Source organism: Castor canadensis, chromosome 14 (genome assembly GCF_047511655.1).
Source record: "Castor canadensis chromosome 14, mCasCan1.hap1v2, whole genome shotgun sequence".
NCBI classification, from domain to species: Eukaryota; Metazoa; Chordata; class Mammalia; order Rodentia; family Castoridae; genus Castor; species Castor canadensis.
The window spans coordinates 16,518,248-16,542,325 of record NC_133399.1 but is presented as its reverse complement, the minus strand read 5'-3'; the positions used below and the strand labels follow the sequence as shown (position 1 = coordinate 16,542,325).

The following is a 24,078-nucleotide window of genomic DNA, read 5'->3' as shown; positions in this document are numbered from 1 at the left end:
TCTACTTCTGTGCCACATCTTCCTAAGGTCAAAGGCCAAGAGGATGATCACGTTGGAATCCTTGTGTCCTTGACCTCCTGTAGCCTTGAAGCCTTTGATGTGGAAATCTGGGGAACTGCTATCTGTCAGTAATTTTCCTGTCTCTTTTCTGTATCTGCTACCTTCCATGCCATCCTCCTCCCAGGAAAGCCTCAGAGGCCCCTGGCTTCGACGCCCCTAGCAGCTCCTTCTGTGCCAAGATTCTTTGCTTTTGCTCTAAAAATGTCCACCCTCAACTGTGGACCTACAGAGCCCAGCTAGAGACTGGTGTAGTAACTCACCCAACAGCCTCCCCTGAGTGACTTGCAGTCTATCACAGCAAGTGCCTCCACTTCTTGTCTTGATCAATGATTTGTGTGGTCCCCTTCTTGCCTCTACCACTTTCCTGAGCCAGTTCATGATCCACACCTGAGGTGCCCCCTCTTAACTCTCTTTCCTCCCAAGGACCTGTATTTGCTGGGCACATAAGCAAGGGGTAGCTGTAATACACACATAGTTTTCAAGCCAGGCAGGTTAGACTGGGGTTTCCCTCCTTCAAGAATCTGTACACCCTGGCAGACTAAGGTCACTCCTCCACATGAGCAGTTCCATCACTTGCAGACCCATCCTGCATCAGTTACCACTGTCACTCACCTAATCCACTCGCAAGAGGGCATAGGACTTGGCACAAAACAGAGGACAATTTAGAGACCAGCTCCTGAGGTTCAGGACTGATGGAGTGACTCAAGCAGCAAGAGCCCTACCTAGCAAATGTAAGGCTCTGAATGCTAACCCCAGTGATGCAATAAATAAATAAAATAAAAGCCCCAAAACAACAAAAACAAAAAATAAAACAAGAACAAGTGCACTGTGGCCACACAGAGAAGGGAGACAAAACTGCTTTCTGAAGGAAGGACACAGCCTATGGAGCTCCAACTATAAACCTCTCTCCCCTGGAGGCCACCTCCCTGTACTTACCCATCCTAGCTTTCCAACCTGCCTTGGGTGACAATGCTATTGACTGCTGCTACAGAAAATCTGTCCCTTTCTTGCATAGTCTGAAAGACCACATTTATTTCTACTGGCCTGGCCCACAACAGTTGAGAGGGGAAGGAGGCCAGGACCAGGAAGTGATCCAACTTGAACTTACTTTGGAACTGGAAGGAAATCAGTAAGCAACCCTTTTCCCATTGTTTCAACCTCTTTCTACACAACTTTCCCCAGGATCCTAATATCTAAGAAAAACCAACTAAGTGTTGAAGCCAGTTAGCTTGTTTCTCCTTTACCAGTTTGGTTCATTAGGACTGCTGAAATCACACACTGAAAGGCCCCATAGGTACTAGTGTTCAAAGCTCAGCCATGACTCCAAAACCACCTCTATTCCCTCCCTCAGAATATGATCTCACTAGCAAACACAAAGGAGACTGAGAGGGTGGACAATGACCCCCGGCCCTGCCCAAGCTACTCACAGGAAGGTTCAGCTTGACGGCATCCACAGGCTGTTGGAAAGGCCACGCAAACTGGTGTTTCCATAATGTCTTGAGCACCACTCTGAGCAGATATTGCAGTTGGTTGGTCTGCCTCTTGGGCTTATTGGGGTTGGAGGTCTCTGGGGGTGGGGGGTTGGTGCTGGCTGTGTTGGCTGGCTGGGGTTGGGCCTGGGCCTGTGTTGTAGACATTTGGGAAGTTTCAAGTCCATCCCCCATTACTGGCAGATTTCTCAATCTCGTCCCAGGGCCGCTCTCCGCAGACATACTAGTGATCCCATCACATTCTTCACCAGACACTCTACAAGGGGAGAGAAAAGTCCCATAAGAGACAGGCAGCACATGGGCACCATTTAAAATGACTCATCACTTTGGCTGTAGCCTTCAAGGACTGACCTCCCCTGGTAGGAACTAGTTAGGTCGGCTGGCAGAGGCAATCCATGCCCTGACTAAAAGGGTTCCAATGTCTGCTTTCCTCCAAGACTCACCATCCAGAAGGAATGAGAAATCACTTACCAGTAGCCAGGGGCAGAGCTATGGAGTTATAACAAGCCAGAAATCAGTGGGGGCACTGAGCACTAGAGTTCCCAGGAGAGAAGGTTCAATAAAGATGTTTTACAAACCTGCATGGTCCCTTTCCACCTGCAAGCTTTTAGAGGATGCTGCCTGTAATGGAGAAGAGGATGATTTGCAAGGCCCCAAATTTGGCATTTACATTCAAGTTCTTGTTAGTATTTGTGGTTCATTAAGCATCAAGCCAAGTCAGTAATTCCAATTGGTGAGCCAGGGCTGGGCAAAGATAAGCAAGAAGGCCAAGCCAGCCCACCTGCCCCTGGATGGGCCACACAGCCCAGTGCTGAGTGCTCAGGGCACAGCCTCATTCCCAAAACATTTTCCAGGTTAACTCAAGTAATGCAGGTTTAATGATAAAAGAAATCCCAGAAAAGGTTATTTGTTTAAAAAAAAAAAAAAAATCTGTTCCTGACCCACCAGAATGGAGCATTCCTGTAACAATTCCTTGCTTGGCTGTCAGGACAAGCACCCCATCTGGTACCTTCCTGTCCCCTCCCCCCAAATGACCCCTGCTGAAAGGCATGTCAACTCTGCATATCCTGCCACATGCATTCTCAAAAGCATGACTTTGTGCCCTGTTCAGTTATCCTAATGGAACAAATTCCAAAATGTACAATCGCGGGTCAGGGGTACATGTTATTTTTTGCAAAATGCCCAAGAAACACAGCAACCTGCCCCTTACTCAATGCTGAGAGTCCCTGTGCCATTAATGAGAAAAAAAAATCTGCTCAAATGTGGAGTAACCATTTGCACCCTTTTTGTGCACTGCCTATTTATGGACTTTTTTTTTTTTTTTTGGCAAAGTGGAGAGGGTTACTGGGATCTGAACTCAGAGCCTCATGCTTATCAGGTGGGTGCTCGACCACTTCAGCCACACCACCAGCCCTTTTCTGTTTTATTTTTCAGATAGTGCCTCAGATTGCAATCCTCCTACCTATACCTCCCAAGTAGCTGGGATGACAGGCGCATACCACTATACCTCGCCTGTTTGTGGCACTTTTCTATTGGCAAGAAAAAGGCACACAATCTTTAATCCCAGTTTCAATAGTAAAACTCTAAACTAGGGGCTACCTGCATCTAATAAACATCTGTAGGTCAGAACAGGGAGTTCAGTGAAGGCAAGAAAACCTCTGACTGAGAAAGTTAGGCAAGAGCTTTAGGAAAAGGGGTTTTAGGACCACAGAGTGGCAGAGGGTAGTTCTGATGAGATTTGAGGCTTTCATTATGGAACATACTTCAAGCATAAAGCAGCAGCTTTATGCCTAGGTATTCTGGTTGCTGAAGCAGTTAGTCCCAAGTGTAAGAACTAGAGAGAGGTGCACCCAAAGGTTGGGGTAAGGTATGAAGTGTCAGGAAGAGCTTGTTCAGAGGAAAATACAGAGGGATGAGAGCTCTAGGGCCTGGGCCTAAACACATGGAAGACTGCAAGTGCAAATAGTGTGTGTATCTGGCCATTGGCACATCACACTGCTGACCAAAGCACAACGGGGCAGCCTCAGGATGGTTGGAGGGAGGCAACACCCCCAGAAGCTGTGTGCAGCCTTACAGAAAAGACATATTCTCACTCATGAGGTGACAGAGAAGAAAAACAAGAAGCAGATTTAGTGAGGTGTTAGTAGACAATTATTTATACAAACAGTATTAAACAATGCCATTTTGTTCTCATGGTATTTAAATTTATTTGATTTCCATGTGTGGCTTTAATTCAGTTTCCTTTAAAAATAAATGTACTATAAGCAAAAAAGCAAACTGATTTAAAGAAGAAACACTGCTAAGCATACAAATCTCAAGGTAGCCCAAGGATGAAGTAGGAGAGAAAACTAAGACACAGAGCAGCTCTGGAAAAACAGCTGAGAGCTGGGCATGGTGGCTGGCACACATCTTTAAACTCAGCATTTGGAAAAGTGAGGAAGGAGAATTTTAAGTTCAAGGAAAGCTTGGGATACATAGGGAGACCCTGTCTCAGAAAACAAAATCATCTTCCCACCAGGCCCAGAAAGGCCCAGGAAGTTAATTTTCTGTTTACAAGATGGTTTAAAAAAAAAAAAAAATTTTTTTTTTTTTTGGGCGAAACTGGGGTTTGAACTCAGGGCTTCCTGCTAGGAAAGCAGGCACTCTACCGCCTGAGTCACATCTCCAGCCCATTTTGGAGACGGGGTCTTGAGAACTATTTGCCCAAGGCTCCAGGATCTCTCTGCCATCCAAGTAACTAGGACTACAGGTGTAAGTCACCTGGCTGAAGTTTTTTCTTTCTTTTTTTTGCAGTACTGGGAACTCTGGGCCTTCACCTTGAGCCATTCCACCAGTCCTATTTTTGTGAGGGGTTTTTTCGAGACAGGATCCTGTGAACTATTTGCCCAGGCTGGCTTTGAACTGTGATCCTCCTGAGTAGTTAGGATTATAGGTGTGAGCCACCAGCACCCAGCCCAGCTGAAGCTTTTTTTAAATACAGAAAACCTGAACGTTGCCTTTTAGTGTTTTAAGAGAAAGCAAAAATCAAAGCACCAATCCTAGCTAAGTAACTCACATTTGATGCATAGTAACACTTAAGTCCTCACGATTCTTAATACTACTGATCTCATTCCAACTTCACAGGAAAGAAATGGAAACTGAGGCAGAAAGAATAAATTAACTAACTTACCAAGGATGTGATCACATCTGAACAAGCAGAACCTGACATCTGACTCCTGGGCAGTTTAAACTGGCCTTTGAACCAAAGAAGTACCTGCAGGTGAGTTGCACACACACCCCAGAGGGTCAAACACAAACGGTCAGCAAAGGCTGAGATCTCTTTAACATGAAAACTAGTTATAAGAGCTACACACTCATAATGTTTAAGGTCAACTCCACAAGGAAAGAAACTGCTAGGGGCTAGAAGTATAGTTCAAGTAGTAAGCTCCTGCCTACCAATTGTAAAACCCTGAGTTCAAACCCCAGTTATAACATAAAAATCAATCAATCAATCAATCAATCAATCAATCAAGATTTAAAAAAGAAAAGAAACTGCTGGAAGCTGTCAATCCAAATGTGATGGTATGACATTCAACAAGTTAGATAGCCTGAGAGCCACAAATACCTCAAAGTTTTTTTTAGGATGCTCTGAGCTAGAATCAGCAACAGGTTATAGTTATGGCTGCTGGGAGGGAGATCACTAAATAATAAGGATTGAGCCAGAAGGTCTCCACAAGATGCTGGTACTCCTATTCTGCACCCATTCCCAGTCTAGGCAGCATCCACACCTCATGAGACCACCTTCTTACCCATCATAAAGCTGCTATGCCCAGACAGCTGAATTTTGTGGCTCAACCTTCTTGCATATAACCAAAGGAGAGTAAAGTACGGAAAACTTTAAGAACCCCCTCCTATTGCAGTGACAAGTAACAGGAGGATAATCAACCAGAACATCTTGTCTGTTATGGGGCAAGGGAGCAAAGCCTACTGAGCAGTTCTATGGAAGACACAAAACAACTTTTCTAAGGCACAGTCTCCTTGGGTAAATTTTTTACCACAATGGTCACCCTTACCCCCTACTGCCCCAGGCCCTTTCATCTGTGCTCCAAAGAACATGGCCTCTGCTATACCTAGCACCTTTGAGCCTTTCACTTGCTATCCCTGCTAGGACACACAGGTAGGTGCCAACCTCCACCCAGCACCCTGCTCTCCACTTTGAGACTTCCAGTCAACCCCAAGTGCACACATCTGGGAACCTGAAAGCAGGCCTATCCTGACTTCTCTCATGTCCTCCTAGCACAACCAAGTGTACCCTATAGTAGCAACCACACCCAGATTGTTACTGGGGCTTCCAGGTGAATCGCAACACTGGAAAAGCTGTTCTCACATGGACAATGTGGTGACTGCCAGGTTCAGTCACCAGCGCATCCAATGCGTCCAGCAATAGCTACATGTCAGCCCTGGGAACTCAGCAGTTGTTGACATGACAGCCTCCTGAGTGATTAAGCAATACTTGGGTCAATACCATGAACAAGGGCAGGGCTGCTCTGTCCATGGTTAAGGAGGGAGGGTTCCAGGCTCACCTGAAGGGAATATGGTGCGTGCACTGGTAGTGAGACAAAGCAGTGACAGCACAGGCAACAGTCTAGGCAAGAAGGATTATCAGCATGTGAAGCTGACAGGAGGATAGAATGTATTCTCCACACAGTTAAGACAACGTTTTCAACCAAAGCTTTCCATCTAAAAGATTTTAAAATACTTGCTTGCTTCCTTTCCAGGTTCATTCTGACCTGTGGCCAAGAGGTAGAGTTCCTGCTTAGCAAGCATGCAAACGTGAGATCAAACACCAATATCAAGTGCTGCCCCTCCCCCCAAAAGAGTAAAAGCTAAGTGCATAATCCTAGCTACTTGGGAGGCTGCGATAGGGAGGATCACAGTTCAAGGTCAGTCAGGCAAAAAAAAGTTCTCAAGACCCCATCTCAACCAATAGTTGATGTGGTGTGCCTGCCACCCCAAGCTACACAGAAGGCTTTGAAGATCATGATTCCAGAGGGGAAAAAAAAAGAAAGAAAGAAAATGTTTGTGAGACCCCATTAGTGGAAAAAAGGCAGGTGTGGTGGCACAAGCCTGTCATCCCAGTGATGGCAGGAGGATCATGATCCAGGCTGGCCTGGGCAAAAAGCAAGACTCTAATCTTCAGAAAAAACAAAGCAAAAAGGGCCGAAAATAGCTCAAGCAGTATGGCATCTGCCTTGCAAGAGAGAATTCGATGCCTTGAGTTGAAACCCCAGAACCCCCCACCAAAAAGAGGAAGAATTTCACCTTATCGTTTCCAATCCAAAAAGCTGCATGACTCAACTGGATGTCCTACTTCTGGATCTATTCCCAAAGAAATCCAACAACACATGTTCCCAATTTAGAGAATTAAGAAAAAGAGGGTGTAAGGGTAACCATGTGGTGATTAGTGCCAAGCTGCCCCAGGATGCCATGGTAAACCCAGAGGGGCACTGCAGCTATTATTAGTATAAAGCAATCAATCATTTTAATGTTACAATCCACTATATTCCTTTCAACAATGCCATAGCTTATAAAGCTTTGTGTTTAGCAGTTGCTGTAATGAAGAGCAAATACTATATAAAAATCAATGTAAACAGGGAATGCAGGGAACCATGTCCAAGTTGGTTCTAAGATTTGTGAAGTTGTGTTATGTAGTGTTCAAAAAGCACACACATCCCATTAGGAAGTAAATTCTGTAAGGACAGAATTACCTTAATTACCAAATAGAACTATTGCTATTTCCTTTGGTCTAGGAACACTGTGAAAAAACTGAGATGCATAAGAATGCTGTGAATCAGAAAAATCTGGGAACCTCTGGATCAGTGAAAATAAAACTATTTATTTATTAATGAAAATAAAACTATTTTATGTCACAGACCTCTGATTAAGCATGCCTGTTTTCAAGATATACTTTGCTCATCTATGTGATGAGACTATTTTAAGAATAGTGGACAACATAAATGTGGAAACATTTTTCTTTGATACTCTTATTCCAGAGCATTTTTTTTGGGGGGGGGAAGCACTGGGATTTGAACTCAGGGCCTCATGCTTGCTAGGCAGGTGCCACTCCACCAGCCCTGATAGTGTTAAATCTTATTTGTAGTCTAGCCAAAAGCACACAATTTAGAAAGTTTGAATATTTTCCACAATACAATCCTTACTTGTAAACTAGGTGGCAGAGAGCTCTTTCCTCTGACTTCCTCCATTGATTCATGGTTCTTACCCTCTCATCACCACCACCATCACCACCTGTTCTCATCCCTTGACAGGACTTTTAGGAACTTTAGAAGGCTTTGTTCTGAGAAAAGGAGTGGGAGGAAAGGAGTACAAGACAGATAAATAGATATGCAGGGCCAGCTTAGTTCTGGGATGTTGAGGGCAAGCAATCAAGAGAGGAAAAGAGAACACACACCAACTGCCCAGAAATCAGCTGATTTCTGGAGATTCAGTTCCTAGTTTCATCCATTTCAAGAAGCAGAGCAATCCAAGCGGTTCTGGTTGTTTTTTTTGGGGGTGGTAGTGGGGTTTGAATTCAGGGCTTCATGCTTGCTAGGCAGGCACTCTACCACCCCTTTTTAGTGTTGGGTATTTCCAAGCTTGAATTATTTGTCTTAGACTGGCTTCAACCCTCGATTCTCCTGATCTCTACCTCCAGGGTAGCTAGGATTACAGGCGTGAGCCACCAGCACCTAGCCAAATAGGTTTTGACCAGGTACACTTTGTACTAGTTGAAGTCCCAGTCTCTGGTCTACTGAAGCCAGTGACCCCACCTCCTTCCTCAAGTGATAGCACACAGGCAAGATGCCAGGGAAGACAGGAGCAGTTGTAATGATGAACGCTAGTTGAGCACTAGGCCATCAGTTCAATCCCCAGTACCATGCAAAAAAGAAAAAGAAAAAGTTAGTTAACTGGAAGTTTTCTGAATCCTCTCGCAAGTATGGTGGCCATGCTGAGCAGAGACTTATGCAAGCCGTCAGCACACACACCTGCACAAGTGCCTTGAAAGCTCACCTGCCACATCCTGAGCCAGTACTGAGCACTTGGCCTCTACCTGCCTAACCCTCACAGGAACACTACAAAGCAGACAGTGGCATCATCATCTTCATTTTTACTATTGTCATCATGGCAATACAGAAGGAAGATGATAGTCTGGTCGGCTGGTGGCACTTGAATAGGGTGTCCTTGGTACACTGTGCTCCAGTTACCTCCTCATCAGGCATAGGTATAACAACAAAGGGGGCTGAGAGCCCATGGACCAGCACCTCTGGGCCCAGTAGGTCTCTGGCACCACACTTTTGTGTATCCATCAGCAGACCTGCCCTCACTGCAGAGGTATCTGAATGCCACGTGGCTCATGAGCTGAGGCTCAAGTAAGATTTCTACTAGTGTTATTTCACTCGCACAAAGAAATCAGAGCTGAGACAACTCTTGCAGTACCTGCCATCTGTTTACAGTGAGACTTGGCCCACATCACAGGTGAAATCTGAAGCACAGTTAGATCCCTGAAGCTGTGGGGTGCAGGAAGTGGACTGGGAGGATGAGACTTGAAGTTGTTTCCTGCATCAATGTTGGCTGGCTCCAGCCCACAGTAAAATACAAGATCACATTTGCACATACCCTTCAGAGAGAATTCCATACCCACCCCCACAAGGTTCTTGTATAAAAGAATCATTTGGGGGCTGCAGGTGTGGCTCAAGTGGTAGAGCACCTACCTAGCAAGTTTAAGACTCTGAGTTCAATGCCCAGTAATGCCAAAAAACCACCACCACCACCACCAAACAAAACAAAACAAAAAAAACATTTTGGGCAATAAGAAATTCTACCCAAGGACCAAGAGTAGAGAGTCAGGAATAGGGGTGGGGGCCCGCACTCTAACATTGGTTAAAAACCTGGTCATTTCTCAATACTAGTCAATTTGCAGCATATTTTATCCTGTGCTACAAACATCTTTGTGAAATACTGGTTACACAACACGAGTATCAGAAGGCCTGTTCCCTTCCTGGTCTGTAGTGCAATGGCTACTTCACATTCATGACGATGGCCCGGTTTAATTGTGCAATCTGGTCAGTGGGGAAGCATAAACAGGATTACTTTTCCATTTGACTGGCTCAGGCAGCTGGTGAGAACAGTGCTCATGTCATCAGCCAGACTGCACTGCTTGGAGCCAGGCCAGTGGCCATGCACCGAGGCAGCTCTTAGAAGCCTTAATCCTCCAACAGCTTGTACATACCCTGCACCCCCAACCCCGCCTCCTGGGCCTGCCAAGTGGGACCCCATCACCTCAGACTCTTCAATGTCATAGACCCTGCAGTTTGCCTTGAGCCAGATAAGCCAAGGTGGAGATAAGCCAAGGTGGAGATAAGCTGGTCTTCCTGCCGGGCACTGTGAGACATACTCAACGTATCTGCCCCTCCCCCCCCCCCCAAAATAGGCCAACAAGGATCTTGCAGCCAGGAAGACCAGGAGCCAGGCCTGGACTGGCCACAACTCCACCAGCCAAAATTCCAGTCCTTTTCATTTAGAAAGCAATCAGCAGGTCAATTACAGAGCTTGTATGAGAATGCTGCACTTTTCTCCTCTTCCCTGTGGAAGATGTCAGCAGCTGGAGGGATGAGCAGCTCAAATACAGGCAAAGGTTCCACTATTACATACAGGCTTCATTCTCACAGCAGGGCTGACTGCTAAATGTGGACAGGTGGGTTTGTGAATTTAAAATGTTCCTATGAGGAACATACAGTAAAAACCAAACCAAACCAAACACTGACGTGGACAAGATCAAGACTGTTGAGCTAAAACATATTCTAGCAGGGACAGGTAGGTTAGCTTTTCCTATAAAGGGCCAGAGAGTAAATCCTGTCAGCTGTGCAGGACATACAGCCTGTCAAAATAATCTATTCTGTTGTCACCACAAAATGAAAGCAACCAAAAACAGTTAAGTCTAGCTATAGGCCAATAAAACTTTGATTCTTGAGTGTCATGGTTAGCAGGCCCTTTTCCATAGACTTCCAGACTTTATGGAGGACAGGAAAATGTATACAATAAAATATTACATTACAAAGGTAAACTATCAGGTGAAATTAGGTAAGGATGCTCATGTGGGTGAGTGCATGGAACCACAGAATGAAGTTGGATATAGTGGCAGATCTGTGAATGACTACAACTATTTATATTGAAAATCCAACCCCCACACACATATTTATAAACAGCCCAGCCTCTTTGCTACCTGACTTCTTTCATAAGCTTCCCACCAGGCACCTGTCTGTTCTCTCCACCTAGTGAGATGCCCTCCAGGCACTGGTTCTCAAGACAGCTATGTCTGGCTAAAATCCAAAATTAGAGGCTGGTAGAAATAGAATGTCATTAATTCAAACTGAATGAATCCTCACTGATTTACGCTGTGTCCTGAGTGTGTCTTCGATTGTGTCTTTCACAGATAAGAGTGACAATTTCTTCTGGTTGTCTCTTTTGAAGATGTTACCCAACTCCTTTACCTGTCTTCTACACTTCTGGCTATTCATTCTTTCAACAGAATTCTGTTGAAAAGAACTGATGTTGATGTTTGTCACTAATCCCATGTACCTTCCACAAAAGTTAAGCACTCTAACACTGACAAGAAGAAGGATGGGGGGGCCAGAGAGAAGGAAAATGTCACAAAGCATGTCTCCACCTCTTCACAGGGCTTACTTACTATCCTCCATCCTCTTCCTCCTGTCTCCAACTTTTGCATGCAGGCAGAGGCACAGCCAGTCTCTCAGATGCTATACCCCAGGGGAGCTCCAGAGGCAGACAGGTTGCTATATCACAGACCCAAGAGTCCATCACACAGCCTAAATACACTCCCTTCAAGACTACCCTTGTCTTTCTTGTCCAATTAGGAGGTAACTCACTCACTGATAGGAGATTTTGGTTCAAAGAAAACCAAAACCCAGTACAGACTATCACACTCCAACTGAACTTGCAGCATTCCCTAGAACTCCTTACTGCCTTTGTAATAAAAACTCAAAAACTGTTACCAAAGCATGGTGGCTCAAACCTGTAATCCTAGCTATGTGGGAGGCTGAGATCGGGAGGATTGTGGTTCAAGACCAGTCCAGGCAAATAGTTTGCAAGACCCCCATCTCCAAAACAAACAACAACAACAAACCAAAAAACAGAGCAAAATAGACTGGAGCTGTGGCTCAAGTAGTAGATTGCCTATTTTGCAAACACAAAACTCTGAGTTCAAACCCCAGTTTCACCAAAAAATATGTAGAAATAATATTCATCACATGTGAAGCTTTAGATCAGGGTCTAAGAGTAAAGGATGGCCACAGTTGGGGGTGTGTGGCTCAAATGGTAGAGCACCTACCTAGAATAAAAGAATGACTTAAAAAAGAAAAATACGTGCACATGCACACTGCAAGTGAAAGGTATTTATCTTTGGCTCATTTTTATTTTTCTAGTTGATACATTTCTGTTTTCCAACTCTCAGAAATGGCATCAGTTTTAAATATTAAACTTAAGGGACCAGAAGTATGGCTCAAGCAGTAGAGTGCCTGCCTAGCAAGCTTGGAGCCTGAGCTCAGGTCCCAGCACAGCGAAATAAATAAAAATTTAAAAATCAATATATCACGTATGACATGTGAACTATGCAAATGAAGGAGAAATTTTTGAAGACGACATGAGGCTATGGCAATATGCAATACAGTTAATGTACATTTTCCCATATGTAACTGTTCACTGTGGTTTCAGAGAACAATGCCGCACCGTCCACCTTTTTTGTGAGACAGGGTGTCCCCTGGTAGCTCAGGTTAGCCTCTAACTTGTGATCCTACGGCCTCAGCCTCTCAAATGCTAGGATTTTAGGCCTATGCCAGGATACCCATTTCACTCCTCTTTCTAAGGAAACATTAAGAACTTTTAGGTATATTCACGTTACTATATAACCATCCCTACCATACATCTCTGGAACTTCTTTTATCCTGCAAAATTGATACTGTGTAATTTTGTCCATTAGACATTAATTACCCATTTCTCCCCTTCCCAGCCCCTAATGACCACCATTCTCCTTTCTGTTTCTATGAATTTGACTACTCTAGGGAACGCACTTCAGTAGAACCCATGGTGTTTGTCCTTTTAAGACTGGCTTATTTCACGTACCATAGTATCTTCAAGGTTGATCCACATTATAGCATGTGTCAGAATTCCTTTCTTTCTTAGGTCTGATTGTATGCATATACCACATTTTACTTACCCATTCATCCATTACCAGATACTTGAGTTGCTTACAGTATCTCAGTTATTATAAATTATGCTGGTATGAACATAGATATATAAATATTTGTTCAGCTCCCTCCTTACAAGAGAATGCTCTTATTCAGTTTAAAATTTTCTTATTAGCATATATTACTTGGATAAGGTAATGGGTTTCATTTTAACACTTCCATACATGCATATAATGTATGTTGACAGTATTTGCCCCTCTATTACCCTTCCTTATTCTCCCTTTCCTTTTTCGGTTCCATATACTTCCCCCTTTTACTTTCATGTTCTTCCCCCGGCAACACACACACATCCACACCCACATAATTTCTTATCTTTTTTTTCTTTTTGTAGCAGTAGAGTTTGAACTCAGAGACCACTTGAGCCATGCCCCAGCCCAACATAATTCTATTTTTTATGGAGAATGCCTTTATTCTTACAGAGATGTTTGCTGAAGTACATAGAAATGAAATATCACATTTAAAACTTTCTTTCCAAAAAGTGGGTGAGGGAGGGAGTTGCACTAATAAAGAAATAAAGCAACCAGGCATGGCGGTGCACATCTGTAGTCCCAGCTACTCCAGAGGCTAAGGAAGGAGAATCATTTGAGCCCAAGAGTTCAAGGCGAGCCTAGACAACAAAGTGGAACCCTGTATGGAAAAAAAAGAGAAGAAAGCAAATGTGCAAAAGTTTAGCTGGTGAATCTACTTTTTTGTGGATTTGAAAACTAACTTAAAATCCAACAACAGTTGCTATGAACAAAGCCAGTATAAAAATCACCACAGCGAAAACAGCCCTGGCCACTGACCCTAGGTTCTGAGAGCTGTACTTGATTTGAACAAAGGGAATGGGATCAGCACCTGATGAGACTTTCTCCTCAAAAGTGAGAAAACTAAAAAGAGAAGACTGCTCTCATGGGGATGGCAGTCTTATATGAACTAAAGTCACCTTATTTAGGGGTGAGGCATCAGATGCTTTATGAACACTAAGGAAATGTAGAACAAGTTTAGCATGGAGGCTCCTGCAAGAACAAAACCAGACCAAAAAAAGGAGGAATGGGCTGAAGGTGAAGGTTAGCAGAAGAGTGTGCACTTAAGCACGTGCACGGGTTAGGTTAAAATAAATAAATAAATAATAAATAAATAAATAAATAAATAAAAGGATGAGATCAGGCTGAACTAATGGGACTTGCAATTGTCAAGCCCAAAGAGACCTCGAGTCCATCAACTGCATGCAATAGCTGTCTCTCTAGGGTTTCTGGTAGAAAGCTGGTTATTTGGGGCTCTTACAAAGCAGAGTAGCAGCTGAATAAAGGGGTTGAATGGGACTACCCAGGAAAATACAAGCCCAGAGAGGAGAGCATCCAGAAAAATATTTAATGAAGTGCCTGCTGGGTGGGAGGTAGGCTGAGAAGTGTCATCAGGTTGTTGGAACTTAAAGGGGGGGGGTTGTTCTCCCAAAAGCCACAATTAATATAAAATATTAAAAGGGAGGTACATAAAGGCTTTTAAACATCAGCGACTAAAGAAGGGTTTTGGACCAAGATAAATCCACTGAGGAGGAAGAGAGATGAGTAATTAGCCTCCAAAGATTTCAGAGTCTGGACAAAGACGTTGCTGGGCCCCCAGTTTCCCCATTACTAGAAGGAGGAGATTGGCATGCAGAATGCACTTACAAATTGGATGGTTTCTCCAATCAAAACTTAAGTACCCCCTAGCTGTTTATGAGAGACAACAACTAGAATTTACCTGAACTACTGACACTGCTTTAAGCCTGCCATGCTTTGGATGACTTTTCCTACAGAGTACCAAGCACAGCCCAAGTTTATAGCATCTCCTTCTTGCCACAGCAGCCAAGCAGCTAGTGTACCCTAAACCAGTGCTGAGTCATGACAGGGAGGACACACTGACAGGAGGAAGTCAACATCCCAGGGCGTCCAGAAAGAGCAGGGAGGTGGGTGCTTCCCCAGCAGATGGGAGGAGAGCAGAGTGCTGAGCACACTGCTCCGTGAATGGCATGAATGAGCTCTTTCACTGCTGAGAAACCCGCTCCAGCACCATCTGCTGAGGGATGGAAGGGTCACAGAAATAGGCACTGACTCTCTGGGCCTTCACAGCCAGACAAAAGCAACTGACCAAGTTCCACCTTTGCCAAAGCCACTGCAACAGGAGGCAAGCTTCCCTGCTCCCCATGAGAAGCTAAACAAACTGATCTATAGCCCAGTCCCTGTGTTCGTAACAGGGGGAAAGCAAAGTGAAGAACCACACCAGAAATGCTTCCTGTCTTCTACCTCAGGCTGCTTCTGTTTAGCTATCCCTTGCCTCCCCAGCACTCCCACCATGCTTCTGTTGCTTGCATTCTGGGTTTGAATGACTAGTGCCTGAGCCTGAAGACAGCGAGGCCCCAAAGACAGAATCTAGGCAGAGACTGGGTGTTACCTCCAAATGACTGCAGCAGCAAACTGTAATTCTTATATACTTAAAACTGGGAAACAGATGAGCATCTTTGCTGACTCAAATTCGCTCTTGTAACTAAATCTAACGAGCTTGGGAGACAGAAGCTAGGTGAGGTATGGTCCACACAGGGATAATGAAGCCCCCAGTTCCTAGAGCACCACCAACAGCTGGGGCCCTGCCTGCATAGATAGGAAGGCAAAGGAGGCCTCCTCAAAGGGTGCCACAGGCACAAACTGCTCAGGTCAGGGAAGGCTTCCTGATGAAGTTAATGAAGGGCAAGAAGGAACTCACATTTTTGTTTTAGTTCTTGAAAAGGTTTGGTTTCACAAACCAAAACAAACAAATTTTAAATCACCCGACTTCTTGAGCCAGACATGGTGGTGCCAAGTCTATAATCTCAGCACCTGAAGCTGAAGCAGGAGGATATCAAGTTAGGTCAGTCTCAGCTTCTTAGTGAGACTCTTTATAAACCAAAACATCAGGCACTCGACCTCTAAAGTTTCAGAGTTTTCTTTAGGAGCACATGAATCCACAATGACAGAGATGTATGTGACTTTTTTTCTTTCTTCTTCCTGAGTTGGGAATGGAATACAGGGTCTTGTGCATGCTAGGCAAGTGTTCTACCAATGAGCTACATCCCCAGCCCCCTGTGCCTGGAACTCTCCCCCTACCTCTATCTTGAGTGTTGGGATTATAGGCATGCATCAGCACTTCTGATGCTCTGAGATGTATAAGCTTTTGAAACCCAGAAAAGTCACTAATGACTTCACTAACTATCTATTTGAAATGAAAAAGACTCTCCCACCATGGCAAAACCCTAACGACATTTAAAATCAACACTAAGTTGAGGGACACGTAGATTACTAGACAGGTACACAAATGGAGTAATATTAAAAATTCAGCACTGGACCAGTTCAATTCTCTTCAAAAAGCAGCACTGACTGGTAATGTAATTTTCAATGTATCTTCACTAATCCTGTTACCATGTTAGACACAAAAATAGAATTTGTTCCCTTGGAATTCAATGGTGGCCACAGAAATGGCATCATGGGTGTGAGGAAGAAAACCCTTAACAAATTCAATACAAACTCAAACTCTTTTAATAATAAATATGTGTAAATACAACCTGTAACACCCACCCAAATGGGTGTTCCAGGTCTGGCAGAGAAAGGAATCTCACCCAATCATCTTAATGTACAGAACAACAACCCATGGAAGTCTTTAGGCAAACAAGTGACTCACTGGGCTGCCCTCCCCTCCAGGCTTCTGCTCTGCCCCAGATAGACTGAACTACAGAACACACACACACACTCCTCCCCTCTCCAAGTCTATAGGTTTTCATGTTTTTGGCTTGTCCCACTCTCATCCAAATCCATATTTTGAAAATACAAGTGTGCTCCCCCCACCACTCCCTCATGGATTAGGTTCACTATCTCTAATTGATGATGATAGAGAACCACCCTATTACAGATTTGATTTCAACCCAGGGTATGATTTGAGGTTTTAATGTGTTCTTGGACAAGGGATGCAGCTCCGGGGTAGGGTGTTTATCTATGCACAAGGTCCTGGGTTCTACCCCCAGTACTGCAATTTATTTTTCACTAAGTTGAAAAATAAAGTGTTCTTTATAAAGAAAAAAGTCTACTGAGTTACAGAGGTAGATAGCCTAACTGATAGATCCCAGCAGGACCCACATGTGAAGTAGGCAAGATGGCATTTCAGACCCTACAAAATCCCAAATCAATGGGCTATATAAGGACTCAGCTTCCTCCTTTCATTAACTTTGCTCCTGTGATCCAATTACTGTTTACCACCCCCTGCTCACTAACCATGTATCTAACTGGGTCTGCCTCTGACTTTTGATGCCTCCTCCCTTATAAGGACTTGGTAAAAAGACAAAGGTAAAAAACAGGCAGCAAACAAGTTCTGGCCAAGCAGCAATTGCCTCCGTGGAGATGACAGGTTACCCTCTCTGCTTGTTCCTAGGTAAGTGAAAACTTAGGATTTCAGATTCATTAACAATAAACCAACAACCTGTTTTGCTATACTGTAGGCTCTTGGCATTCAGCACAAAGACACTTGCCCTCATAGGTTCACAGGAACAGACAATCAAAAACAAAAATGTTGGGCATCTGTAATCACACCTGTAATCCTAGCTACCTGGGAGGCAGAGATCAGGAGGACCGCAGTTTGAGGCCAGTCTGGGCAAATAGTTTATAAGACCTTATCTCAAAAATACCCAACACACACATACAAAAAAAGGGCTGGCAAGTGACTCAAGTGATACAATGCCTGCCTAGCAAGCATGAGGCCCTCAGTTAAAATTCCCAGTATGGTTTAAAAAAAAAATAAAAAACACCTAAAATTACATGATGTACTGATGCTATGAAAAAGAAAAAAGGAAGGGAAGGAAGGAAAGGGAGGGAGAGAGGAAGATGAAGAATGGAAAAGAAAGGAAGGGGAGGAAGGAAAAGAAAAGGAAAGGGAGGGGACCAGGTGGAACAGTGCTTTTGTACTTCCTACTTTTGTAATTGAAGTTCTGTGGTACCTGATCTCCTCTCATTTCCTCCGTATTAGGCATTAAATGGGGGTGACAATCCACCCAGAGAAGAAACTTTTTCCACTAGAACATCTCATTCAGGTACAAATTATTCTAAAGTGTTTCACAGACACCTATCTATTTTGAATACTGGGATTTGTGGCTTACTTAAAATCACAGCTTCCATTCTCTAATAGCTATACTATCATCTTTAAGGCTAATGAAAGAGTACTGAATTTGTTTACCTTTGGGATTTCATTTATGTATAACACAATGCAGCTCATTAAACCAATCCCATATTACTACTTCAGTGGTTTCCATGCTTTGCTATTTTGCCTAAATATTGATTATTCTGTCAGTCAAGTGCGAGTCAATTATCCTGACCATGTTACAGCAACAGCAACCCTTAGATGCACACTGTTACACAGTCACAAACACGTTAATTCCTCCCCAGTACCACAAAGAACTAAACCAAAACAAACAAAGAATCTTCCAAATAAACAATTTTAAGCACTGCTAGGTGATGGCTATTCAGCTAGCCAGTCAGAATTTATCACACATATATGATCCATCTTTCACCAGGAAAGCAAGCCAAAGAGAGAGAACTGGTTATAACAAGCCAGTCTGCTTCAACAGACCCTAATATGGTTTCCTCTCTAGGCTGGAGTTCTCAGACGATTCACAGGTTCTATTGTTACCAGTTTTTTACTCCAAACTGGGTCCATTTATCCACCCAAAACTGTGGAACCATTAAGATGGGAACACCAACTGCACAGTTCAGGGGGCTTTTATTCTTGACCAAGGAGGGAGAGAAACTCAACTTTTAAACCAGTAGTACCCAAGAGCTTATAGATATAAAGTAAAAGAAATTGGGGGGGGGGGGGGAGATAAGTAAAGGGAGAGGAATATTCATGTCTATTCTAGAAATGGAAATAAATTTTCTGGGAATTTGGGAACCTCCTTTATGGTTCTTTCCAGTTGTCACCATGGCAACTGTCAACTGTCATGGCACTGAAGAGTGTCTCATTTTGCATGCAGATGGGATTGTACTTAAGATAGATAGAGGTTATGTGGGGACTCACTCAGGCTTATAGGCATCCTGTCCTCAAAGATAAAACAAGATATGGGTGGGCAGAAATTCAGATAGGTCACTGAGGCAGTACACAGGGTAACACTAGGAGTCCAAGGCAAGTGCTTCACTTTATAACCATGAGGCAGTGTCTTCCCATGGCTGCAGATTCCAGGATGACTTACCTACATCCCAAAAGATCTCTTTGTTGCTGGAAATGCTGGACCCAGAAGCCACTGGCATTATTTGGATTATACAATGGACTATGGAGAAAACTGCTTTGCCTAAAAAGGCACCGTAAGTACATATCTATAAATGTTTCTCTGGAAGCTCAAACATCCCCAACCTGAAAGTGTTCTAGGTAGAGTTCCTCAGCTTTGGACCTGAGAGGACTCCAGGTAAAGTTCATTACTAGGTAGATCCGAGGACAAGGACCCTCTCCTGAAGGTAAGTGCTCTCAGAGATGACTCCAGCCAAGACCCCTGTGCTGTGTACAAGCCTAGGAACCCATCATATCAGCTGTTTACTATCAATGCTAACAGGTCAAGGAAGCCAACAGAAGCACACTCAAAACAGTGACATGTAGGCTAGACTGGGGCTGTAGCCCAATGGTACAGCTGCTTGCTATGCATATTAAGGCCCTGGGTTTGAGCCCCAGCGCAGCTACAAAAACAGTGACATACAGTCTGAAAGACCAAGCCAAGCACAGAGGTACATGCCTGTAATCCTGGCTACTTGGAAGGCCGAGACAGGGAGACTGAGAATTTGAGGCCAGCCTGGGCAATTTAGCAAAACCCTTGTATCAAACAAAAAATAAATAATAGATATTTTTACCTCAAAATGAGACCAGCTAACCCTCAGGTGCCCATGTCAAAACAAACTAAAAAGCAGACCTGAAACTGTACAGTTTAACTTGATAATTACACCAGAGTGGGTGGTTAAGGAATTCCTGGCCACTTTTGCCTCACAATGTAGCCCCAAACCAGGGGTCCCAGGAGGTAGCATAAGGTAAGACCACTACAAAGCCCCACACCACAGAGAAGGCAAACTTATCTCACTTCCCAGAATACCAAATTAGAAGCAGTTCATTGAGAGGGAATAAAGCTGTTAAAGGTATAGAAGGAGGAAGCAACAGCCAGCAATTAGATAGCATCAAGGAGACAGCTATGCCATTTCAACGAAAGAAAAACCAGCCAAAAATTTAACTGCCATGGCAGAAGACAACAGGCTGAGCTAATCTATGCAGGTACCACTTATTAGTCTTTGCTGAGTATGATCAGAGACCAGGAAAAGTATCCTCAAAGAAATGGGACACACCCATTTTTAAAATGCTTATTATTTTTTTTAACCCGTGGCAAAACATAGAGGACATGAAATTTACCATTTTAACAATTTTTAAGTGTACAAAATTCAGTACTATCAGTGACATTTACACTATTTGTTTTTGGTAGGACAGGGGTTTGACTTAGGCTTGCAAAGCAGGTGTTCTACATCTTGAGCCACTCCTCCAGTCTGACATTTACACTATTGTGCAATTATCACCCCTTATTCTTCTCCAGAACTTTTTCATCATTCCAAACAGAAACAGTAACTCCTCACTCCTGATCTTGGTAACCATGATCCTATTTTCTGTCTCTATTCTATGAATTTGACTATTTCAATTATCTCCTGCAAGTGTATCTATTTGTGTCTAGCCACTTTCACTTGGCATAGTGTGTTCAAAATTCATCTGAGTTGTTGTAGCCACATGTCAGTTTTCTTCCTTTTTAAGGGTGAATAATACTCTACTGTATGGATATACTATGGCTTGCTTATTCATTCACCCATTTTGTAGGGGCATTTCGGGTTGTTTATCATTTGGGTTTTTGTTTCTGTTTTGCAATACTGGAGATTGGACTCAGGGACTTAAGTCACGCTTTCATTCCTTTTGCCAGGGCTGGCCTCCCAGTACCTGGGATTACAGGTGTACGCCACAATGCCCACCTATACCCACCTCCCTTCAGCCACTGTGAACAGTGCTACTATCAGTATTGGTGAAGGCACACTCATTTTTACCTTAAAGCAAAAAGAGTCTGGCAATTCATTTATTCATTCCAGAAAATTTTCCATCTCAAATGACTAGCAGAAACAGTTCCAGCACTTGACACAGTCAGTATCCCACATCCCAGATTTTATGGCCCATTTGCCAAGAGTCAAATGGGCCATAAAAAAACAGGCTACCATTCTCTCCATCCTCAGATGAACAGGAGGTGCTTTACAATGAAGAAAATCCAGGAGCAGGTATAAAGTATTTAACTGAGCTAGGCACCACTGGCTCACGCCTATAACCCTAGCTACTCAGGAGAATCGAGGTTCAAAGCTAGCTGAGGCAAATAGTACCGAGAGACCCTGTCTCAAAAATATCCAACACAAAATGGGGCTGGTGGAGTGGCTCAAGGTGTAGGACCTGAGTTCAAACATCAGCACCGCAAAAAAAAAAAAAAAAGCATTTAACCAAACAAGTCCAAATGAATCTGCAACTTGCCCAGTATATGGCTCTCACAAGACTATGCATGATCCAGGGTACAAAGGAGTGATATGCAGAACCACACAGCTGACAACATACAGGATGGATAACTTCAAAAAATATCAACACCCAAGCCCTTAACCACAGAGACTGCAACAAAATGGGTCTCTGGGAGGTGCCCAAGTACTGGAGTTTTCAAAAGTCCTCCCAGGTAATCCTAACATTCAAGCCATGATTTTGAACCCTGCACAATCAAGAAACAGAGAGCCTTAGCAGGACATACAAGAAATCTATGTATTTTCACATGAATAACTCAGCAATTTTCTCATAATCTGAAGCTAAACATTTCTGTATTAAGTAAAACGTAATTGGAAATTCCAAAGTAGAATGCTCTAGTTCCCTGCATTTCTTCAGCTGTAAATGATAAAGGTCTGGATGTACAGTTTAGAGTGGAGGAGCTAGACTTTGACCCCATCACTATGCACCTAGGTGGAAACACACATGCAAATTTCCTCTCCCCTCTAAAAGCCAGGGGCAAAAGAAGAGGAAAGATGGTCTGTGACTTTTGCTGCCAGCACTGAACATAACTAAAACTTGGCTACTTGTCATTTGGGGGCAGGGGCAGGCAAAATGACATAGAAAGAATTGGCCTAGAAATCCAAAGCTAATCTCTTCCCCCTTTTCTACTGTTTTTGCAGTCTTCTTCTCAATATACCATAGTCAGCAAGCAACCAAGGGCAGGCTCATGTTTCCAAAGGCTTACTAAGCCAATTCTTGGAACTTCTCTGCTGAGTTCCCAGGGAAGAATGCTACAAATGATGGCTGGGTGCCAGAACTAACCCAAAATGAACAGATTCACTGATCCCCTTAGAGTCTGGTTGACATCCAAGATCCCTGGGAGGCTGAGCCATTGTTGGGCATTTGGGGCCTGGGGCAGTAAAGTGGCATGGCAGTCTAAACTCCATTCCTGAAAGGTCATTCAGAGAGCAAACTAGCATGCCTAGCTCCAAAAAGGAGGTAAAATCATCCTTCAGCTATGATTGTTCCCCCAACTGCCTTAACACTCAATATCATATAACTACTTTCTGCTGTTTATAATTTCATAGTCTACCACCAATTAGAGGTTCCATGAAAGGGGACAGCAGCCCAGGGAGTAAACCCTTTGGTTAAAGTTGAACCTTGATAGAGCCTGTCCACTCCAGAGAACCAGCTTTCTGAACGAAGCTATGTAACATTCCACTGCAACCTGAAGATGCCAGTCAGGCCACATGCCTAGTGTCTTTGTAGACTATATCCCTGGCACCTCAGGGCACCCAGCACATGGCAGGAGCACAAGGACTTGAGCCCTGGCTGTATTCTTTGATTATTATTTTATTTTGGTTGTAGAGGGGTTTGAACTCAAACTTGAGCTTGACAAGCAAGTGCTCCACAAGCCACACCGTAGCCCACTTCTCTTTCTTTCTTTTTTGCTTCAGTTAATTTTTGGATAGTATGTCACACTTTTTTGCCTAGACTGGCATCAAATCCTGCCCCTCATGAGTAGCTGGGAATGCAGGCATGAGTCACCACATCTGGCTCTTCCTTTGAACACACTAGGCCTCCTCTCCCTAGAATACCCTATATTACAAGGATGCACCCTATCTGCCCATCTTAAGTGGCCATTCCAACTGTTCCACATTCTGTTCTGTCATCACAACATCTACTTAATACTAAGAAATTAGACGCTTTGCTCCTATGATCTGGAACAATACAAAGATGTCCTTTAAATTATTCTAGAAGTCCTAACTAGTGCAGTAACAAAATTAAATTAGAAGGATACAACTTGTCAAGAAATAAAACTATCTTTATTTACAGTGGACATGATTACCTAAGTAGAGGATACCAAAAAACTAACAGCAACAACAACAAAATCCTAGAAGCAGGTCACAGATACAAGGTTAATTCACAAAGGCTAGCTGCTTATATAACAAGAGTGAACAATTAAAATTTGAAATTAAAAGCAACTAGAGTATATTTCACACTGTGATCCTGTGATAGTGTTTACTCTCTCTCCTCTTCCAAGTTCATATGGGTATGGACTGCACTGTGTGAATGCCTGGCAGGCTGAAAGGCCCCAATGTATGTTTAAAGAAATTAATCACAACTGACAGCCACACAAAGCCCAAAGTATGGAACAGAGGCCCCCCCATGCCTAGAACAGGATGTCTGCAGACCAGCCAGTGTCTTTAAACAGCAGTGACACAGTATGTGATGACTTCTAAAATGAGTGGAGTACCAATATGAGGTATGAATGGCACCCTAACGTACCAAGTCTCCCAATCACACTTAACTTCTGAAGCACCATTCCGCTTAAGCACAGACCTTTGAGTGAAAATTCTGAGGCATATAAGGAGACAAATCAACTCTAAAACATCTGAAAATCTACTTAACACAGGTATTAATGAACAAAGGTATTAATGGAGACGTCTCTATTCTGAAGATCAATGTGTTTCTCTGGTTTGCTAAGCATCTAACCCTACTGCAGTCGCCCTCTCCCACTTGTGTCAGGATGATCTCTGACAGTGGACCCCTCCCCCCAGGTGAAACATACTTCAGAACCAACAAAACCCTGGTTAAGACGCCAACCCTGTGGTCCTGGGCAGTTACCTCAGTCCAAAGAGGCGTTTTGTAACTTCTATCTT

At 43.6% G+C, this 24,078-nt stretch overlaps 1 protein-coding gene across 1 annotated transcript in view; it reads right to left on the bottom strand.

The window, feature by feature from the left end:
- Nucleotides 1–24,078, bottom strand: part of Brd4 (bromodomain containing 4) — an 80,438-nt gene that overhangs the window by 32,296 nt on the left and 24,064 nt on the right. The window contains exon 2 of the mRNA XM_020156128.2: nucleotides 1,488–1,806. Coding sequence (XP_020011717.2) covers nucleotides 1,488–1,772 — 285 coding nt within the window. The 5' untranslated portion in view covers nucleotides 1,773–1,806. The remainder of the gene's footprint in view (nucleotides 1–1,487; nucleotides 1,807–24,078) is intronic.